The sequence below is a fragment of the Lissotriton vulgaris genome, chromosome 4_1 (assembly GCF_964263255.1).
Source record: "Lissotriton vulgaris chromosome 4_1, aLisVul1.2, whole genome shotgun sequence".
NCBI lineage: Eukaryota > Metazoa > Chordata > Amphibia > Caudata > Salamandridae > Lissotriton > Lissotriton vulgaris.
Window position 1 is genome coordinate 2,116,939,833 of NC_141691.1, and position 20,384 is coordinate 2,116,960,216.

At 46.2% G+C, this 20,384-nt stretch overlaps 1 protein-coding gene across 1 annotated transcript in view; it reads left to right on the top strand.

The window, feature by feature from the left end:
* The first annotated feature begins 457 nt into the window (after positions 1–457).
* Positions 458–20,384, top strand: part of LOC147725155 (C-type lectin domain family 2 member L-like) — a 115,531-nt gene continuing 95,604 nt past the window's right edge. Inside the window, exon 1 of the mRNA XM_086967122.1 lies at positions 458–713. Within this exon, the coding sequence (XP_086823248.1) occupies positions 458–713 (256 nt within the window). The remainder of the gene's footprint in view (positions 714–20,384) is intronic.

Here is a 20,384-nt window from a genome sequence, read left to right on the forward strand (position 1 = left end):
GGGGCTCTTCCTAGAGCTCATTCGGAGCCGCCCTGCCAGCACCAGCTCGGGGTATTCCTCACCTCCGATCAGCCCCATAAGCGAGGGGCCTTCAGAGGGCTGTGAGAGCAGGGACTCTGGGAGCTCTGAAGCTGGCAGCTGCCCCCCCTGGTCAAATTCTTCAATCCCCGACACCCCCGAGCACCTGGCAGAGCCCGGGGGTCAGGACAGCTCAGGTCCGGGGCCGGGGGCTTTGAGAGATCCTGGCTCAGAGGATCATGGGGAGGGTGGGCCCCGGCCGGGTCAGGGAGTCAGAACAGAGAGGAGAGATTCAGGCCTGGGGCTTCACCAAGACACAGAGCGAGGAGGAGAAGATGCGGAGTCAGGGGGTGAGATGCCGCTGGGGAGGGAGAGCCCGGGCAGGAGAGAGGCTCTGAAGGAGGGGTCTGGGTCAGAGGGACAGAGGGCGGAGGGGCTCATGCAGGGTAAGGGAGACATGAGAGAGATAAGGGGCTCAGGGCTGGGGCTTCATCAAGACAAATGGAGAGGAGGAGAAAATGCGGAGTCAGGAGGTGAGATGCTGCTGGGGAGGGAGAGCCCGGACAGGAGAGAGGCACAGAAGAAGGGGTCTGAGACAGAGCAGAAGAGCCTGATACCGAGGACAGGACCCGAGGGGTCCACACAGACACCCCCCGGAGAGGAGAGCCGTAAGAGGAAGCGCCTGCCGCCTACAGGTAAGAAGATGTAATGACACCTGGGGGGCAGCAGTGAAAAGCGGAGCAGGAATTTACAACTTTTTATGCGAACGATCTGATGGCGGGAATTTTATGAGGAGTTAGGGTTGTCAAGTGAAGTAAAACAAGCATTGATAAAGTCAATAGTTCTTGCTTGTTTTAAATAAACCTCGACAAAGTCAAGATAGTTGACTTGTAATTTAGAGTGCATCTCAGACCTATCCTCTTGCCAATGCCTGTTCTTATTGTACACTCTGTCCCACTAAATATCTATACTCAGCACCTGCAGAGACACGAGATTTAAATAAACGCAACATGTGGAAAAATGCCTTGAAGCTGATGTTCCATTTGCATGCCCCCCATGTTAGGTCACGCCTGCACAGCTCATTGGTTACAATTAGGGGCTTAGAACCCGCCCACAGCTTGCCATTCGTTGTTTTCATTGTCACTCTCACTTGCGATCATTCCATTGCTTAGCTCCCATAGGCCTCCTTTCCTTTCTTGTGTCAGTTCCTCCCTGGAGCAGGGACCAAGTACATATGTTCTTCCTCGTCTTTGCCCTTCCGTGTCTTTTTTCAACACATTGTTTTTAATGTTTTTATTTTATAAGCATTTCAGTCGTATCTTTAAATGTTCAATGTGCTTTCTCACCTTAATCACAGACATACAGCTTCTTCTGGAGAAGTGTGGCTCACTGGTTAGAGGAGGCAGACCCTGAAGCAGAGGTCAGACCCGGGACCAGGGTTCAATTCCCGACGCGGCAGGGTCTTGAGCCCAAATATCCACGGACTCAATAATTCTCATTTCGGTGCCTACTCGAATCACGGGTTCACACTCTGCAGCTCTGGGCAATAGCTTGCTTAATCTCCACTACGGCCCCCCGCGGCAGGATGCCTGGCTTTCACCTCGGGGATGCCCAGTACGGGTATCTAGCAGAGTAAAAAGCCAGGACGGGTTCCCAAGGCAAGCGCCGAGATGCCTACGGGTAATCGAGCACTATATAAGAACGCATAATAATAATAATAATAATATTCACACTGCCTTCACTCTATCTGACATTTCTATTGACTGTTTTGCTACTTATACTAACAACTGTACTACTTTACGCCACTCAACGTTATGCTACTCTACATCACTCCAATCTGCCCCACTCAACTCTACACCACTCCACTCCACACAAAGTTATCCAACAGCACATTATGCCACTCTTCTAAGCGGCACTCCAATCTACAGCATGCCAATCTATGCCACTCCACTATACAGCACTCCACTATACGCCACTCCACTCTATGGCACTCCAATACACAGCACACCAATCTACGCCACTCCACTCTACACCACTCCACTCCACACAATGTTATCCAACAACACATTAGGCCACTCCTCTATGCGGCGCTCCAATATACGGCTTGCCAATCTATGCCACTCCACTATACAGCACTCCACTATACGCCACTCCACTCTATGGCACTCCAATACACAGCACACCAATCTACGCCACTCCACTCTACACCACTCCACTCCACACAATGTTATCCAACAACACATTAGGCCACTCCTCTATGCGGCGCTCCAATATACGGCATGCCAATCTGCCCCACTCAACTCTACACCACTCCACTCCACACAATGTTATCCAGCAACACATTACGCCACTCCTCCATGCAGAACTCCAATACACAGCACACCAATCTATGCCACTACACTCTACACCACTCAACTATGCGCCACTCCACTCCACACAATGTTATCCAACAACACAATGGCCACTCCTCTATGCGGCACTCCAATACACGCTATGCTAATCTATGAAACTACACATCACTTCGCTGTATGCTACTCCACTCTGTGGCACTTCAATATATGGCACACCAATCTGTGCCACTCCACTAAACGCCCCTCGCCACAATGTTATCAGCACTGTACGCCACGCCACTCCACTCTCCAACACTCCAATATACGACACGCCAATCTACAATACTCTACTCCACTCCACTCTACACCACTCCACTCTATGCCACTCCACTCCACACAGTGTCATCCAGTGGCACTCTACGCCTTTCCACTCTAGTCTACGCCACTCCACACCATTTCACTCTATGCACTCTACAGATCTCCACTCTATCCCACTCCACTTTATGCCAATCCATTCCACTTTAGGCCACACCACTCTTCGACACTATGTACCACTCCACTCTGCGCCACTTTCCTCTATGCCACTGTACTCTCTGCCACCCTACTCTATGCCAATCTATTCCAGTCTAGGCCACAACACTCTATACCACTGTACGCCACTCTTCTCTACGCCACTCTTCTGTATGCCACTCTTCTCAATGCCACTCTACGACACTCTACTCTACGCCACTCTTCTCTACGCCTCTCTACTCTATGCCAGTCTACTGTATGCTATTCAACTCTGTTTCATTCCAATGCACACCACTCCCATCTATGCAACTCCAATATATGCCACTTTACAACACTCCACTCCGCCACTCCACTCTATGATTCCCTACTCCACTCCACTCCCCTCTTCACCATACCACTAACTTTAAGCCATGCTGAGCAGCAGCCACGCTAAAAGACCATGCCAAAGCTAATAGCTTTCTTGTAGGTGAGACCTACTGGCTTTGCCAAGGCTTGTTCTTAAAAAGCTGCCCTTTGCACTTTTCTGATACTGGCTACATTATCTACAGCAATTTTAGAGGTTTCATATGTGTCCCCCTCAATCACGCCCCATGCAAGGTACTCAGTGGTCTGAATGCAACAATCCTGCTGTTGTTGGGCCTGGGTGTAGTGGTCACATGCAGCAGTCATGTGTGTCTTTATAGCGCATCGAGTGCGCCTACAGGGTTTCTATACACAGGAGGGATTTTAGGAGTCAGGCCAAGAGTGCAGATCTGAATGCCCAATTTTAAGTGTCCACCATTACATACTCAGACTGCAGAGTCAAAGCCAATAGGTCTGGTTGATAAACGGAAATGCCTCTTCACTGCGTTCAAGTGTCCAAGCCTGTACTCGCTGACTCTTCGCCTCTGCACTCGGTCACTGATGCTTGCAGTCATGCCCTGTTAACCTATTGTTGCATTCATCCACTCATCCATCCACAACACCACACACATGCAAGCTCACCAATCAGTGAAGGTGCACTTAAAATAGAGTGCCAGTCCTGTTTTCTTTGCCAATGCTTGTTTCATGTAGAAAGATCTGTGGATAAAACATGGATGTGAATTAAAATTGCACATGAAAGAGAACCAGGGTATTTGATGCAAAGTTCTAGATTTGTTCCACCAGAGTTTCATAGTGTGTTTAAGAACAGTTGTAAAGTGATGCCTCACTTGTAGATGTTTCAGGTCAGTCTCCGATTGGCCCACAGTGATGAAGACTCAGAAGTGGGAAGCGCAGTAACTTGTACCACAGGTGCAGTGAAACTCGTGCACAGAAGGAAGGAGCACAGAAGAAGCATGTCCTTCTGGAAGTTCACTTTCAGCTCGCTGTGATGCCTCACTTGTAGGGGCTTCGGTTCAGTCTCTGAGTGGCCCACAGTGATGCAGATGCAGACGTGGGAAGTGCAGGGACTCGTACCACAGGTGCAGTGAACCTCATGCACGGAAGGAAGGAGCACAGAAGAAGCATTTCACTCTGGAAGTTTACTTTCAGCTCGCTGTGATGCCTCACTTGTAGGGGCTTCATGTCAGTCTCTGATTGGCTCACAGTGATGAAGACTCAGAAGTGGGAAGTGCAGGGACTTGTACCACAGGTGCAGTGAACCTCATGCACGGAAGGAGGGAGCACTGAAGAAGCATGTCACTCTGGAAGTTCACTTTCAGCTCGCTGTGATGCCTCACTTGTAGGGGCTTCAGGCCAGTCTTTGATTGGCCCACAGTGATGAAGACTCAGAAGTGGGAAGTGCAGGGACTTGTACCACAGGTGCAGTGAACCTCATGCACAGAAGGAAGGAGCACAGAAGAAGCATTTCACTCTGGAAGTTTACTTTCAGCTCGCTGTGATGCCTCACTTGTGGGGGCTTCAGGTCAGTCTTTGATTGGCCCACAGTGATGAAGACTCAGAAGTGGGAAGTGCAGGGACTTGTACCACAGGTGCAGTGAACCTCATGCACAGAAGGAGGGGGCACAGACGAAGCATGTCACTGGAAGTTTACTTTCAGCTCGCTGTGATACCTCTCTTGTAGAGGCTTCGGGTCAGTCTCTGATTGGCTCACAGAGATGAAGACGCAGGAGCAGAAGTGGAAAGCAAAGGAGTAGCCTTATTCAGATGTTGCCCCGCCCCCATGCAAATGAGGGAATCACCTTTTTCACAGAAATTTTTCAGTATGTGTTTGAGCTGTAAACAGCACAGCGCGGAAACAGGGAGAGGTGTTTGCCTCTGTTTTCATTTTTCACTGTTGCTGAGGTGAATGTATCTTCTTGACATACTACAGCAAACTAACAAGCATGTGCAAAAGTTAATAAATCTATTGGCTTTGCCAATGCTTATTTGCTCGGGCTAGGCTAAGACAGATTGCCCTGGTGTTCTTGCATACACGGTGGCTATCTTAATGAATGAATGCTTTACCTAAAAGACAGTTGTGACGGTGGTGTAAACATCCCTGCTTGTAATGTTTACATTTATTATGGTAAAGTATTAACACAATCCATTGAATGTGCCCTGTGTGTCAGTGTCTCTGTCTCTGCACATCCACAGGGGCGACAAGAAACCGTGTCAAATCCAAATGAAAAGGGTCACAAGCTGAGGGCGCAGAAGCCATCCTGAGGGGGCGGAGTACTGTTGTGGGGCAGCAGCCTCTATGTGGGGGGGGGAGGGGGTGCTAAGGGGATAATTAATAGAGGAAGGTGGGTGAGTGGAAGGAGCAGAGAGAGAGAGAGGAAGAAGGGCAAGGACAGCCCCTCATAAGCACTGCAAAAGATCTTCCTTTGTTTTTTGGGGGTTTTTTTTTGTCCTCATTCTCCACCCAACTAGCTCCATTCTACCCAAGAGATATCCACACACTGCCTCAGCATACTGGACGTATTGGTTTTAGCCTTCACCTATCAGTGTTAACGGTTTTTATGAAGACCTATGGGGAGCCACCTTACAAGGCTTGACCAACCCATCCACATCAGGACGCAACCTAATGTTTCCGGATTTATCTGCGAAGTAGCAAGGCAGCGTAATCATAGGACGGGGGAAAAAAAACAAAAAAAAACCATGTCCGTCATCTCATTACTACCCCGATTTCAAGAGATTCCAAAAGGCTTGCTTATTTTGATTGCCTGATCTCATGAGGTCCAGTCTGGAAACCTGTAATACTGAAGCGTGCCAGTCCTGAAAGGAGGGTGGTAAAGCTTCCTTCCATTTTTTACAAATTTCTCTTCTGGCCAACATGATAACGTAGAACAGAAGTTGTTTAGCAGGGCCTGTCACGCCATTCAACAAGCCGAATATGACCAGCGAGAGATTAATTATAATAGGGCAATCAAGAGATGTTGTCAGTAGTTTACCTATGGAATCCCAAAAAAGGGACAGGACTGGGCAGTCAAAAAACATATGGATGTCGGAAGCAGCTATTGTCCCACACCTCATGCATGATACTGGAGGGCCCTTTGAGAATTTGAGAAAGTTTCTGAGGTGAATAATAAGCCCTATGCAGGGTAAAAAGATGATTTCTTCATAGCCATGCTGGTTTGACTACCTCCCACAGTGTCTTCCAGGAATTTAACCACAGGTGTTCATTGTCCTGATCCAAGAGGAAACTTCCCCAAAGCTTATTAGCTAGTTGAAATTCACCATCTACCTCATCTAATATTGCGTGGTACCAAAAAGAGACTTCCCTTTTTCCCGGTGCTTTGTTAACAGGCTGAAACTCTAGATGGTTACCTCCTCCAACTAGGTATTTGCTCTGTGTGACTGTCTGCGACTGGGCCCAGATAGCCATCTGTAAGTATTTAAACCTAGAGAGGCCAGAACCCACCTTATCCCTGAGAGATTCACACGAGATAAGGGTCCCTTCCACAAACAGATCACCCCAAACCTACACACCAGCTTCTCTCAAGGGTAAGGCCAGTCTATCTTTGAGCCATCCTGGGCCCCCCGGTGTGTCCCACAAAAGAGCCATTCTGGAAAAATATCCTAGCACTACCGAGCTTCTCAACTTAGCCCATGTTCTAGCAAGGCCCTGTAAAACCTTTAACTTAATTTTATATAAAAAATTGGAATCTCCAAATTTAAACAAAAAAACCCTTGTGGTAGTGCAGCCCCTCTAAGCATAGCCTGGAATATATAGCCCACCCCAGTGTTAGTAGGCATTTTCAGTAGCATGCATGAATGGGAAAGTTGAAACGCCCATGCATACAACTGAAGATCCGGAGCGGCTAGGCCTCCCTTTTCTCTTCACCGCCTTAGTTTTTTCCAGGCAATCCTAGGCGTATGGTAAGCCCAAATAAATGAGTTAATACCACTCTGCAATTTAAGTAAAGAAGCAGTCCCGAAGGGAAGGGGAATAGTATTAAAAAGGAATGTAATTCTGGGCAAAATTGACATTTTTATTAAATTTACCCTTCCCAAAACAGACAGGGGTAATAAAGACCATGCCCGCATGAGTTTTCGACACTCCTTCGCAACATCAGAAAGATTAGTTTAAACTATTTTGGTAACATCCTGAAGGATGCTGATTCCAAGGTACCTCATTTTTGAGCTAAGCTGCAGCCCTGTCTGGATCTCCCCCATATTCCAGGCCATAATGTCTGTTTTTGAGGCGTTTATTTCATACCCAGAAACTGCACTAAAGTTATAGGCTAGTTTAACAACCAAGGGGAGAGCTGTATGCAACTCAGACGAGAATATCAAGATGTCGTCCGCATACAGGGCCACCTTCCTCTATCAGTCCCCATACCTGAAGGCTTGATGTTAAGGTCATCTCTCAGCAGTTGGGCAAAAGGTTCAATATACAAATAGAACAGGAGAGGGGAGAGGGGGCAGCCCTGATGCGTACCTCTTGTGATCTTAAATGGGTCTGAAAGAATTCCATTCCCCAAAAGACATGCAGAGGGATTCTGATATAGCAACCTCACAGCTCGTCAAAATTTTTTCCCGATTTTGAACTTACCTAAGACCCCCGACAGGTATAACCAATGAACCCTGTCGAAGGCCTTAGTTGCGTCGAGCGTCAGAACAGCCAGGGGAAGAGATTCAGTAGATGCTATGTCAATACCACCGATCAAGTCATAGGTCAAATCGGAAAGCTGTCGACCCTTGACAAAACCCCTCTGGTCCTGATGCAAAATGTCACCTACAACCAGCCCCAATCTTTTAGCCAAAACGGAGGTAAAAATGTTATAATCCACATTATAAATAGATATTGGCCTGTAAGACCCACAGTTAGATTCAGCTTGGCCGGGTTTTAAAATCAGGGTTATGGACACATTATCCCACGAGACTGGAGGGGATTCCCCTTCCTGGAGTATCTGATTAAAGAGGGCAGTCAGAGTAGGAATAATTGTCTTGCCCAAGACCGTGTAAATTTCAGAGGAGAGGCCATAGGGGCCTGCCGCCTTCCCCTTTTTGCTACTCATAATGGCTACATTAACTTCTTCCTGCGTGATCATTTGATCAAGGTGGCCCTGTTGTTCTATGGTCAAGGAAGGCAACGTGACCTCGTTCAGCAAAGCCTCAATTAAAGAAGGGTCCATACATTATCCTCTTTATAAATATATTGGAAAAATGATTTTAAAACCCTCCGAATATCTTCATCAGATGTAAATATTGAATTACCTTGGGTGATTGACCCGATATTGTTTCGAACTTGGTCAGTCTTAGCTTTCCAGGTGAGAAGCCTGCTTGCCCCTTCACCATACTCAAAATGAGCAATTTTGCTCACCTACCACCTGCGAAATAAACGTGTATTCAACACCGTTTCCAGCTGTCCCTTTAACCTTGTCAGCCTATTTTGTATCTCCTGTGGAGTTTCGACAGAGGTGCTGGTAGATTGATCTATTTCTACTTGCAACCTTGCAGTTTCAGCCTCCATAGCAGAGACCTCCTCTCTATATATTTTTTCCTATGGGTAGCCCTGCTAGTTATTTGTCCCCTTAGATAGGCTTTATAAGCCTCCCATACACACCCTATTGAGGCCGAGCCTATGTTCATTTTCATGAACCACTCTGTCTCCATAGTCAGAGAAGAAATCTCCTCATCTTCCAGGAGTAATGAACGATAAAATGACCACGATCTAGGGGAAACAGGGACTATGCCCTCCAATTTCAGCCAGACCACAGAGTGATCCGACAAATGTGAAGGAAGATATAAGATGTTCTTAACGAAACCATTCAAAACCTGACTAACCAAGAGGAAATCAATCCTCGATTGATGCCGGTATTTATAATTACGAAATGAGAATCCTAAGCGTTGCCCTGACCTTAGCCTCCAGATATCATAATAGGCGTATTGTTTCATGGCATCAAGTAAGAAAGTCCTGGTTTTAGAAGGGACTGAGGCATGACTATTTGGTGACTTATCAAGATGAGGGTCCATAACAAGGCTAAAATCACCCACCAAAACAGTTGGTTCCGGAAACAATAATAGGTGAGAAAAAATAGATTTAAGAACTGAAGGGTCGTCTTGGTTCGGGCCATAGTATCCAACAATAGAGATCTGTGCCCCTGAAATATTAACAGTTGCAATGACCCATCTGCCACCTGGGTCTACTAATTTTGAGATGAGGCGTGCTTTTGCTGATCTCTTAAAAACCCTCTGATATTCATAGTCTGAGTTGTGGATACATGAAAATCTATCCATCTGTTTTTCTGAGCAAGTATATGCATCTCTGATTCTAATAAGTGAGTCTCCTGGAGCACAATAACCCGCGCATCCGAGTCCCGAAGATATTGCAGAATCTTGTCCCTTCTAGGTCTGGTGTGCAGGCCATTGACGTTCCAGGAGAGGATCTGTAAACTATTCATAGGTAAAACAGCATCCCTTGCCTCCCCTGCATCATATCCATTTTTGGCCCGAGACCCCCCTAGGCCTGTGTAATCCAGCTATAATTGCATCTTAAATTACTTCATAAAACACATTGTAAGGGAGGGAATGAGGATTTTTTTATTTTTATTTACCTTGCAACACCCACCCCGGTACCCTGTGCCCAAACCTAACCACCCCCCCTGGGAAACCCTTGCCCTAACTGTCTGGACTAAGTCCAAAGAGTTGCACCCCGCGGGCTCCCACTAAACCCCGCTCCTAAAAAAAAGAAAAAGTAAAGAAAACATAGATGCCGACTTTTTGTATTATATATAAAAAAGTCAAAAAAGATAGATTTACTATCTACCAGTTTCATGTCTACCCTTAAGCCATCAACTATTAAGAAGTTTATTAATTAATAAAACAAGGGGAAAATCATTTAGGGTCTTTTGAGATTAAACCCCTGTGCTTAGTGTAGACTAAGCATAAAGACTGAATGGACCAAAGTAGGGTGTACCTGGGAGGAGGAGTAATGGAGCTACTAAAAGCTGGACCTGACTCCTAAGTCTATCCCAACGATCCTTCCTCTCTAACCAGGTCCAACAATAGTTCATCAGCGGCCTCTACAGATCTGATATTGTACATTTTATTGTTATGCATTATCTTTAAAGCAGCCAGGAACTTAAGTTGTGCAACCGCCCCAAGTTTCCTGAAGGCCTCGAACCTCCTCCCTAACTCCCACTGCCTGTTCAGGGTTGCCCTGGACAGGTCCGATCTTATTTGAAATAGGAAGCCTTTAGCACTCAGGGTCTTTTGTTTTAAGGCTTGATTAAGAATCTGCTCTTTCAGGGAGTAAGTGTGGAAATTAACCAGGATCTTCCTGTGTTTAGATCTCTGTGGATTCCTCCTTAAGGGGTCCCTATGTATTCTTTGAATATCTGTTCGCAGATCTTCTGTTGACTGGTCGAGTCCCAAAGCTTCTTTTAAGAGAACAATCACATACTGCTTAATGTCAGATCCCTTGCTCCTCTCGGTAAAGTTAAGAATACGAAGATTATTGTGACGTGCGTTGTTCTCCAAGACTTCCAATCTCTCAGAGAAAACAAGATCTTCCTTTTTGAGATTACTAATATCTGCTTCGGCCTTCCCAAGATGGACAGAAAGACCCACCACAGTATCTTCCAGGGCCACAGGTATAGCATTTAGCACGTCGATTTTACTCTCCAAAGATTCGCAAAAGCTTCTGATTTCCGTTTGATTAGCTGTAGAGACTTCGAACCCCCTTTTTATATCCAAACACAGAGCTGAAAGCATGGATTCCAAGGATGCCATTGAAGGGCCAGCTTCACCCTGAGAGTTGCCCATTGCTAGAATTGTGTCCCCCTGAGGCGCAGCTGTTACCTCTGTTACCTCTGTTAAATTTTCCAATTCCGGAGCCGCCTCAGCAGTCACCACTGTGTCGCACTCTTCACCCAAAATAGGATCTGAGGCTCCACTATTGTTATGGAGGTTATCTGCCACTAGTGGGGCCCCTGCCAGCTCTTCCACTTCTTAGGCACCGGGAGGAGGGGAGACCCACCCACGAACTGCTCTACAGGACACCCCCTCTTTTACCAGGTCCAAAACTTGTGGCAGAACCATAAAGTATCCCCTAAGTGAAGGTGTTATTTTTTTGCTAAGAACTAGAGCCGCCCCAACAGGCTTACGTGTTTTTGCCTGTTTTGCCCGTTTTGCCTTGACTTCGCTGCACAAAAAGGTAGAAGTATTAGTTCTATTAATGCAAGTAATCGGACCCTGGTTCTTCGAAGCCTTATTTGACTCAGGCGGGGGGCATACCACCCCCACCGGTTCCTTTGGGTTTTTTGCTCCACGCTTCTTAGCTTTCTTGAGAAATCCAAGACCTCCAAGACCCAAAGCAACAGATCTCGCCTGTGGTGATACTTGGGCCGCGGTGCTCCCGATACACTCTCTCCTCACCTGGGTCTGGGATTGCATCGACTCCGTGTCTTCATTAGCCTCACTATCTCTTCAAATGCCGGCACAATCCACCTTCAGGTTGTCCGGAGCACCTCCATCCTCAGAGACTCCGGAAGCACCGGTGCTGCCGCTGCCCCGAGCGCCCCGGAGGAGGAGGCTCCGAACCCTGCGTCCCCTCCGGAGCTCCAGTGCAGCCGTGCTCAACCGCGACAGCCCAGGTAACGGGGGGGGGCACAATCCCCAGGCACATCGATAGCGGAACACTCACGCCCGGCAAACCACAGACCAAAGAAGAAAACAAATAAGAAAAAAATAATAATATAGAGCAGCACAACACGCTACTCCCAAGCTCCGAACCAAAGACCGAGAGCTAAGCAAAGGTACAACAGGCTGCGGCAAATGCCCCCAAAAGAAAAAATCAACACTTTCAGTCTATCGCCCACCGAGTCGAGCACACCACACCGCCAACAGTTAAAAAAAGTTTTCAAACGGCCGAAAATCTCGGCATCACAACAAGGAGCAAAAGGACCTCACGGGAGCCCAAGCCAGAGTGCAGTGGCTGCTCAACTAGCTGCCGCCATGTTTCCCACTCCTGTTGTTGCCTCTAATGTGTCAAGATCTCCCTTTGTTAATGATTTCTGGCTGCCAGTATTGGCTTTGTCAGTGCTTGTTGGCTCACCAAAATACAAATGTCTTAGTGTTCAAGGCAGTTCTCGTCTAATGATCTACAGCCCGTTATCATCATTGGTGCCATCAAGCCGTAACGTTACGGCTTGATGGCACCAATGATGATAACAGGGCCATCCTGGTGAGTACCAGCCAGGGGTCCCATTGGTGGTGCGCCCGTGAGGTGCTATCTCGCCTTTCTCACCTTTTTCTGTTGTCATTTTAGGTGAATGTGGATTTTGTGTGTGTCTAAGTTTGTTGATCAGAGTTGGGCTGTTTTTAATAATGGCAGCAGACTGAGACATCCCCTACTCTAAATCTCTGTAAGAAGAGAGGTCTGTTGTAATTCATGTACAACTAGTGATGTCTGTAGATCATTAGACGAGAACTGCCTTGAACACTAGGACATTTGTATTTTGGTGATTTACTGAGTGGAGGGCGTCCTAGTTTTCCTTTCCCTCTATACTCCTACCTTGTTCTCACAGTGCTTGTCGGCTGCCAATAATGACACTTTGTCAATGCTTGTTGGCTGCCAGGTTTGGCTTTGTCAGTGCTTGTTGGCTGCCAGTATTAGTTTTGTCAGTGCTTGTTGGCTGCCAGTATTGACACTTTGTCAATGCTTGTTGGCTGCCAGTATTGGCTTTGTCAGTGCTTGATGGCTGCCAGTATTGGCACTTTGTCAATGCTTGTTGAGTGCCAGTAATTTCTTTGTCAATGCTTGTTGGATGCCAGTATTGGTTATGTCAGTGCGTTTTGGCTGCCAGTATTGACACTTTGTCAATGCTTGTTGACTCCCAGTATTGGTTTTGTCAGTGTTTGTTGGCTGCCAGTATTGGTTTTGTCAATGCTTGTAGGCTGCCAGTATTGACACTTTGTCAATGCTTGTTGGCTGCCAGTATTGACACTTTGTCAATGTTTGTTGGCTACCAGTATTGGTTTTGTCAGTGTTTGTTGGCTGCCAGTATTGGTTTTGTCAATGCTTGTTGGCTGCCAGTATTGACACTTTGTCAATGTTTGTTGGCTGCCAGTATTGGTTTTGTCAGTGCTTGTTGACTGCTTTCTGGGCTTACCTGCTTTCCGTGAGGAGCCAGACTCGTGCTGTGTGCTTCCCTGCCTCCTGCCATCTCCTGCAACTGTTCGCGACACCCGCTTCGCGGGTGCCGCTCAACGCTTCCTTTGCCTCGTCCTCCCTGGTGTGAGCGGATCCACAGTCCGTGGTGAGTAACGCGCTCCCAGGTTGAGGATTGCATCTACAGATTGTGCGTGGAGCCTACCGGGGGACTGCGAGGTCCAGCAGCCTCAGCTGCACACAGCTGCTGCCTCTTCCCCCGGCGGCCACGCCCCCAGCCTTCGCATTTAACATCGCCTGGGTTTCTGGTCAATCGGCGCTTTCTGGGCTTACCTGCTTTCCGTGAGGAGCCAGACTCGTGCTGTGTGCTTCCCTGCCTCCTGCCATCTCCTGCAACTGTTCGCGACACCCGCTTCGCGGGTGCCGCTCAACGCTTCCTTTGCCTCGTCCTCCCTGGTGTGAGCGGATCCACAGTCCGTGGTGAGTAACGCGCTCCCAGGTTGAGGATTGCATCTACAGATTGTGCGTGGAGCCTACCGGGGGACTGCGAGGTCCAGCAGCCTCAGCTGCACACAGCTGCTGCCTCTTCCCCCGGCGGCCACGCCCCTAGCCTCCCCCTTCATTGCTGGCCTCAGATCCACCGCGACGCGGGACGCGCGCGGGGCGACGACCGGGGCGACGACCGGGGCGAAGACCGGGCAAAGAGCGGGCCGTTTAAGGCCGTTCAAGGACGGCAGAGGACGGCCCTGGCCCAGAACTCTTGTGTCTTCGCCCTTGACAACCAAAACGTCTAAAATGTCGACCTTACGCAACAGAACTCGAAGTTGCGCGAAAAAAGCTACGGCGGTAGCTCAGGTGACTGGACCTATTGATTTGTTTATTTCACGCGTGCACGAGACTATTGACCAAAGTATTGTATTATTGGAAAAAAGAGTCTCTATGGACCTTGCTAACGCTAGGCGCTCATCCTTGGGCCCTTTGGCAAAGGCTAAATCCCCTGCCATGCAGACTTTGAATAATTGCTCCTTACCCATAACCATGCCTACTAACAGTGTTCCGACTGTACCTAATACTGTTGATTTATCGGTTGCCCCATCAGACTCGGATCCGTCTTTTGAAGACCTGGAGGTTACACCAGATCTAGAAAGCTGCCAGTCGCCTGACAAAGTGGAGCCGAGTCTGAGTGGGTCAAATGATGTGGAAACAGCCCCTGTACCCATTGTTCCCCGGAGAAGGGCTCCTAACCCTCCTAAGGTTACATCGAAGGGCAAAAGTAAAGTAAAAGCACCAGTTAGGAATCACAATTTGATCTCCCCTACCCCACAAATGACATCAGGTATCCCGTGCTGGGTGCAAAATATGGTTATAGACTTAAAACTAGACCTTGAAGCCACTTTAGCAGCACAAATCAAACCTTTAATTTCTAAAGTGGACAGGCTTACTTCCTTAATACACTCCAAATGGCCACAAAAAAAGCAGGGACAAGGGCATGTTCAGTTGCAAGGGACTACAGAATTAGCCCCTGAATGCTTAACGTGCACCCAGTCCCCTAAAGATGTATTAAATAAGGTTCAAGGTATTGCAGCCCCTGGGAACCCAGTACCCCTTGTGTCGTAAACAGTGAACAACTCCGTTCAACCAATAACTGTACCGATTTCAAAGGAGAATGTCCCTGTTCAGGCAAATCAACACTCTGTTGTTGCTAATATTGCCACCACATCTATTCAAGCTAATGAAGTAGCAGGGAAACCCAATCCAATCACCGCACCTCCTCTTACAAATAAACCTGAAGGGCCTAAGCCAAAGCAGGCACGTTTCAGGTCCATTAATTTACCACCGGAGGTTTCTCCGTTTGTTGTTGTGTTGACAGCAGTTCCCCCATTGAAAGAGGGAGTAAAAGAAACGTTTACCGAGCTTAGAAACAAATGTGCTCAATGGCTCCATCTACATAAACCCCTACCTAATAACATGAACGGTGAAATTCTTACCGTACGGAGAGGGGATTGGGTAGGCAGAAGTAAGAAATCAATAGTAGGGGACGTAATAACTGTTAATTTTAGGGATGTAGGGGCAGCAAGTTATGTATGTAATGCACCCAATAGTGGTCCTGCGACTCAAATTAAATCACTCCCTTTGTCGTATTTTTTATCAAAACCCGCACGACCTAACCCTCCCTGTTCCACTTTTCAAAGTAACAGTGGACCGGGATTTTTCCCACAGCAAGCTGTTAAACCTTGGCTGCAACCACCTTATCCGCCCCCTTTTTTCCCACATTATGTTAATTTACAGCAGCAGCTACCAAATGCCTCACCCTTTCCTATGCACCAAGTTAAAGCTCACTGGCAACACCCTTTTCATTTTCCGCCACCTTTACCCCAGCCTGCTTACCAATGGCAGCAATCTTTTCAGCCACCACAATTAGACAAACATCCGTGGCAACAAACGTGGCAGGACCCGCCCCACTCCCAAGACCCCATGTCCTCACAATTCGCCCACCCAAATAGATATGCCGTGCTAGATGAGGTAGACTGACTTAGCCCCCTAGAAGCACTGGATTTAAACACTCCTAAGCCCTTTCTTGATATGGAGTGTTCTTCTTCCTCTGCCACGCCCCTTGCTGTACCTCACGAATCCACTACATTGTCACCACCAATACCTCCCCAGTACATAGGTAATCAGGGTAGCTCTGATATATGTATAACTACTGCTAGCCCGAGCCTAAGTCCAGTTACCATCTTTCGGGAAGAGGGTCCTGCCTTTTTACCACCAGCTAATCAGCTGGAGTTATCTGTTGTGGGTAATCCTGGTAAACCAGCAGGAATTTCTCTTATTTCTTGGAACATCGCAGGTCTTACCGGCAAATTAGGTACACCCTTTTGGACCAGTTTTTTGGGTGAGGGTTTTGATCTAATCCTACTTCAGGAAACTTGGTGTCCAGACCCTATCAACATCGAAGGATATGTATCCTTCTGTCTTAGTGCAACTAAATCTAGCTCGGGAAGGGCTAAGGGGGGCCTTTTATTGTTAGTGTCAACCAAGCTGTGTGACTGTACAGTCAAATACAGCACAACCGTGGGGACATACAGCCAAGTTATTAGGGTGGAGTGTAGGAAGAATATTGATTTAGTCATTGTTAATTTCTATAATAATATTTTTGATGCTACCAGGGGGGATATTTTACTGCCTCTAGAAAGGGAAATCAATAAGGCTCTTGATATTTCGAAAAGAAAGGCTGAGGTGGTTTGGGCTGGTGATTTTAACTTGCAGCCCTGCCATCTGTCTAATGGGAACATCTGTGGCTTCGATGCAGCATTAAATAGCCATTGGGGAGACCAGGGGGGGAGGGAGGATTCTCCCCACTTTCAACACTGCAGTTATGGTTCCACTTTAAATAATATGCTAGTCACGCTAGACATGACCCTGTTAAATTGCAATGTTAATAATCGGGCAATTATATGCCCCACATTTACAGGCAGAGGTGCAGGTTCATTCATAGATCATATTTTGCTGTCTAGCAGTGGAGCCTATACGGACCTGTATGTGAATGAAGAAAGTCTCAGTGACCACAATAGCCTACGTGTTACCCTCTTGGGGCATGGTACCTCATCAGTTCCAGGTGGTAAATGTACATCTGATATAGTGCCTATTAGACCAAAGGGCCTGAGGGTTAAATGGACTGGTTTAAACTCCAAAGCCAAGCAGAAGGAGGTCGTTACTCTTTGCAAGAACCAAATTAGTTATTGTTTGAATGATGACAGTGATTCTGGCTGTTTAATAGATTGTTTTGTATCTATGAATAGCATTATTGATGGTATTTTTACCAAGACCCCGTCAGCCAATGGTGGTCCAAAACAGGGGTGGTTTGATAAGACATGTATAGTCGCCCTCCGTGACCTAAAGAATGCGCTAGGCACTAAACCACGTGTTAAGGCGGATATACAATACCTCAGGGTCTGTTATAAAACAGCTATTAATAAAAGGAAAAGGGTACTACAGTCTGAGGCGTGGGATAAGCTGAGGGAGGCTGCTGAGACCAAAAATAGTAAACTCTATTGGGAAACAATTAATAGCCCGTTTCTCAATAAAGAAAATGTCCCAGAACTGACCTCCTACGTGGCATGTAGCGATTGGGTTAATCATTTTTCTAAAATATTTAATCCAGAAAGGTCAACCTCTGAGTTATCACCATCAGCTATAAACCCATGGTTGCCCCTTTCGATGGCTATAACACTAGAAGAATGTCAGGAAGCTATCTCTTTAAGTAAAGGAGGCAAGGCCCCTGGCCCCGATGGGGTTCCTCTGGACTTATACAGAGATGAAACAGCGTTATGGGCTCCCATTTTGACGAGGGTTTTCAATTGTGCGGCTGAAAGTGAATTTCCTTCTACTTGGGGTCAATCGATCATCATTCCTTTACATAAGAAAGGTGACAAGTCAGAGGCCTCTAATTATCGTCCAATTTCGCTACTGGACGCCTCTGTAAAGGTGATGAGTAGGATTTTGCTGAAGAGGCTTGAAGACTGGGCAACTGATTTTAACATTTTAACTAGAGTCCAATATGGCTTTCGCAAAGGCCTGGGTACACTGGACCAATGCGTAAATCTGGACCTTTTAATCAGTAAATATACTGTGGCTAAAAGTGGCAACCTCTTTTTATGTTTTGCTGATTTGAGCAGCGCATTTGATTTGGTTAACCATAATATTCTCTGGGAGGTTCTGCTTGATGCAGGGGCACCAAGGGAAATAGTGTATTTTTTAGCTAGACTGTACGAAAAACTCTCATGTAAAGTCCGCTATGGCACCCTTGGTGAATGTACCCCGTTCTTTAGAGTATCTCGGGGCATACGTCAGGGTTGTGTTTTAGCCCCGCTTTTATTTTCCCTTTTTATTAATGGTGTTGACCGATCCCTGACTGACATCCCAGCAGATGCCCCTTTGATTGATGGTAAACCTGTTCCGCTGTTACTTTATGCGGATGACGCTGTTCTTTTATCTCGAACACAGTTGGGCCTACAGCGCCTAATTGATAATTTTATGCTGTTCATTCAAGCTAGGCGGCTTCGTGTGAATAAAACTAAGACATATGTAATGTCATGTGGTCAGGCAGCCAAGCAGGTAAAGCACACTTTCTTTCTTGACAAGGAAAAGCTAACTTCTGTTAAATCCTTTTGTTATCTGGGAATAACGTATAATAATAGTGGGTCTTGGAATGCGGAATTTGATGCCGTAAAAATAAAAATGCTACGGTCCACTAGTAGCATATTTCGTTTTGCCTCTAAACTCGGCTCACGAAGTATCCTAGATATGATGAACATTTACAATGTTTGTTGTGTTTCCTCTGCTCTGTATGGGGCAGGGGTGTGGGGTCACTGTGAGGGTATTTCCTTACAGAAGGAGGAAAACAAGTTCTTAAGGAGGTTGTTATGTGTTCCCCCTTCTGCCTCCATCCAGTTGATCCACGAAGAAGTTGGGATCGAGTATATTTCTGACTTAGCAGCAGTTCGGCCACTCTTATTGTGGCGTTCTATTTGGGCTAAGTCAGAGACTCGATTCACCAAGGATATTATCCTTGATTGTATAGGCTTGGATCACTCCTCACGCGTATCATGGTTAAGATACATTCATCGTTGGTATCTACTTCTTTTTAACATTGATGTGTTCCGTGAGCCTGAAAAGGTTGTCTCCATTTCAAAAAAAGAAATTAAGATAACGTTTCTTAATTTTCGTAAGGCCGAACGAGACAAAGCCGTTGGCAATCTTGTTACTATGAAATTTTATAAAGACTTAAATCTAGCCCCCGGACTACAATCCTATCTTGTATTTGTGACTCGCCCTTCTCACCAGTATGTCCTAACACGGGTCAGATTGGGCATTGTACACCACTTGGTTGCTTTTCCAAACACAAAAACTAGTTCAAACATACCTTGTCCATGCGACAGCACCTCCAGGCAGAGTAGTTGCCATTTTTTGCTTTTTTGTAAATTTTATCAGTTTTTTAGGTTAAAATACCTTAAACCTATCTTTATCAAATATAACATTTGTACCACACAAACAGCATTGATATTTTTATCTTCATTAGAGAACGAGGAGACTTGTTTCTTTTTGGCTACTTTTATTTTAAAATGTACAGCTGCCAGGAAAAGTATTGTATTATAATGTTGTCTACTTACCTGTCTGTACTTATGCTATACAGCTGCCAGGATCTGTTTATGATGATATTACTGTTTAACACTCCTGTCTGTATATATATGCTTTCATTTTTAAATTTTATATCAATTTCTGTAATTAAGGTATTACTAAACATGAAGAGGTCCACAGTATTGAATGATTACTTAATAATTTTAATGTACAGTACCCCATGAAAAGTCTAGTGAGTAACTCCTACTGATCCCCAGTTAATCAATGTAAGAATGTTTGTATTTTATAATAATATGTTGGCCTATAGAGGCATGATCACTTCCTACTTGATGCACTTTAGCCTTCTTCTCTTTTTAGGAATGATTATATGGCGATTTTTTTTAATATTTCAATTATGTATTTCTGCTTGTATGATTTGTATGCACAAATCGAATAAAAGCTTTTGAACTGAACTGAACTGAACTGACTGCTAGTACTGGCTTTGTGAATCCAATCTGAATAGAGGCACAAGCATTGGTAAAACTAAGGGCCTCCTGAGCCCCTTCTCAGCTGCTCCCCTTCTGAACATTCCCCGGAGCAGGAGTAAGTCTCTGCAAAGTCTTACGCCGTCTGTCGGAGCTGTGTCAGGAGTGAATCAACAGCTCTAAAACTTGGTGACCTTAAAGCTCTGTGTAACCTTGGCTCGAAACTGTGAATTACCTGAGTGTCCTCAGAAGAGAATAAGGCATGCGACAAAACTAGCAAGGCAAATATTTGCAATGCAATAGGTCTCACATTGACTAGAGTTTGAGGTATTGCCATTGTAAATGACACTGCCTTTTATTTACTTGAAGCAAATCAATTTTTGTGGGAAATGAAGCTAATGGAAA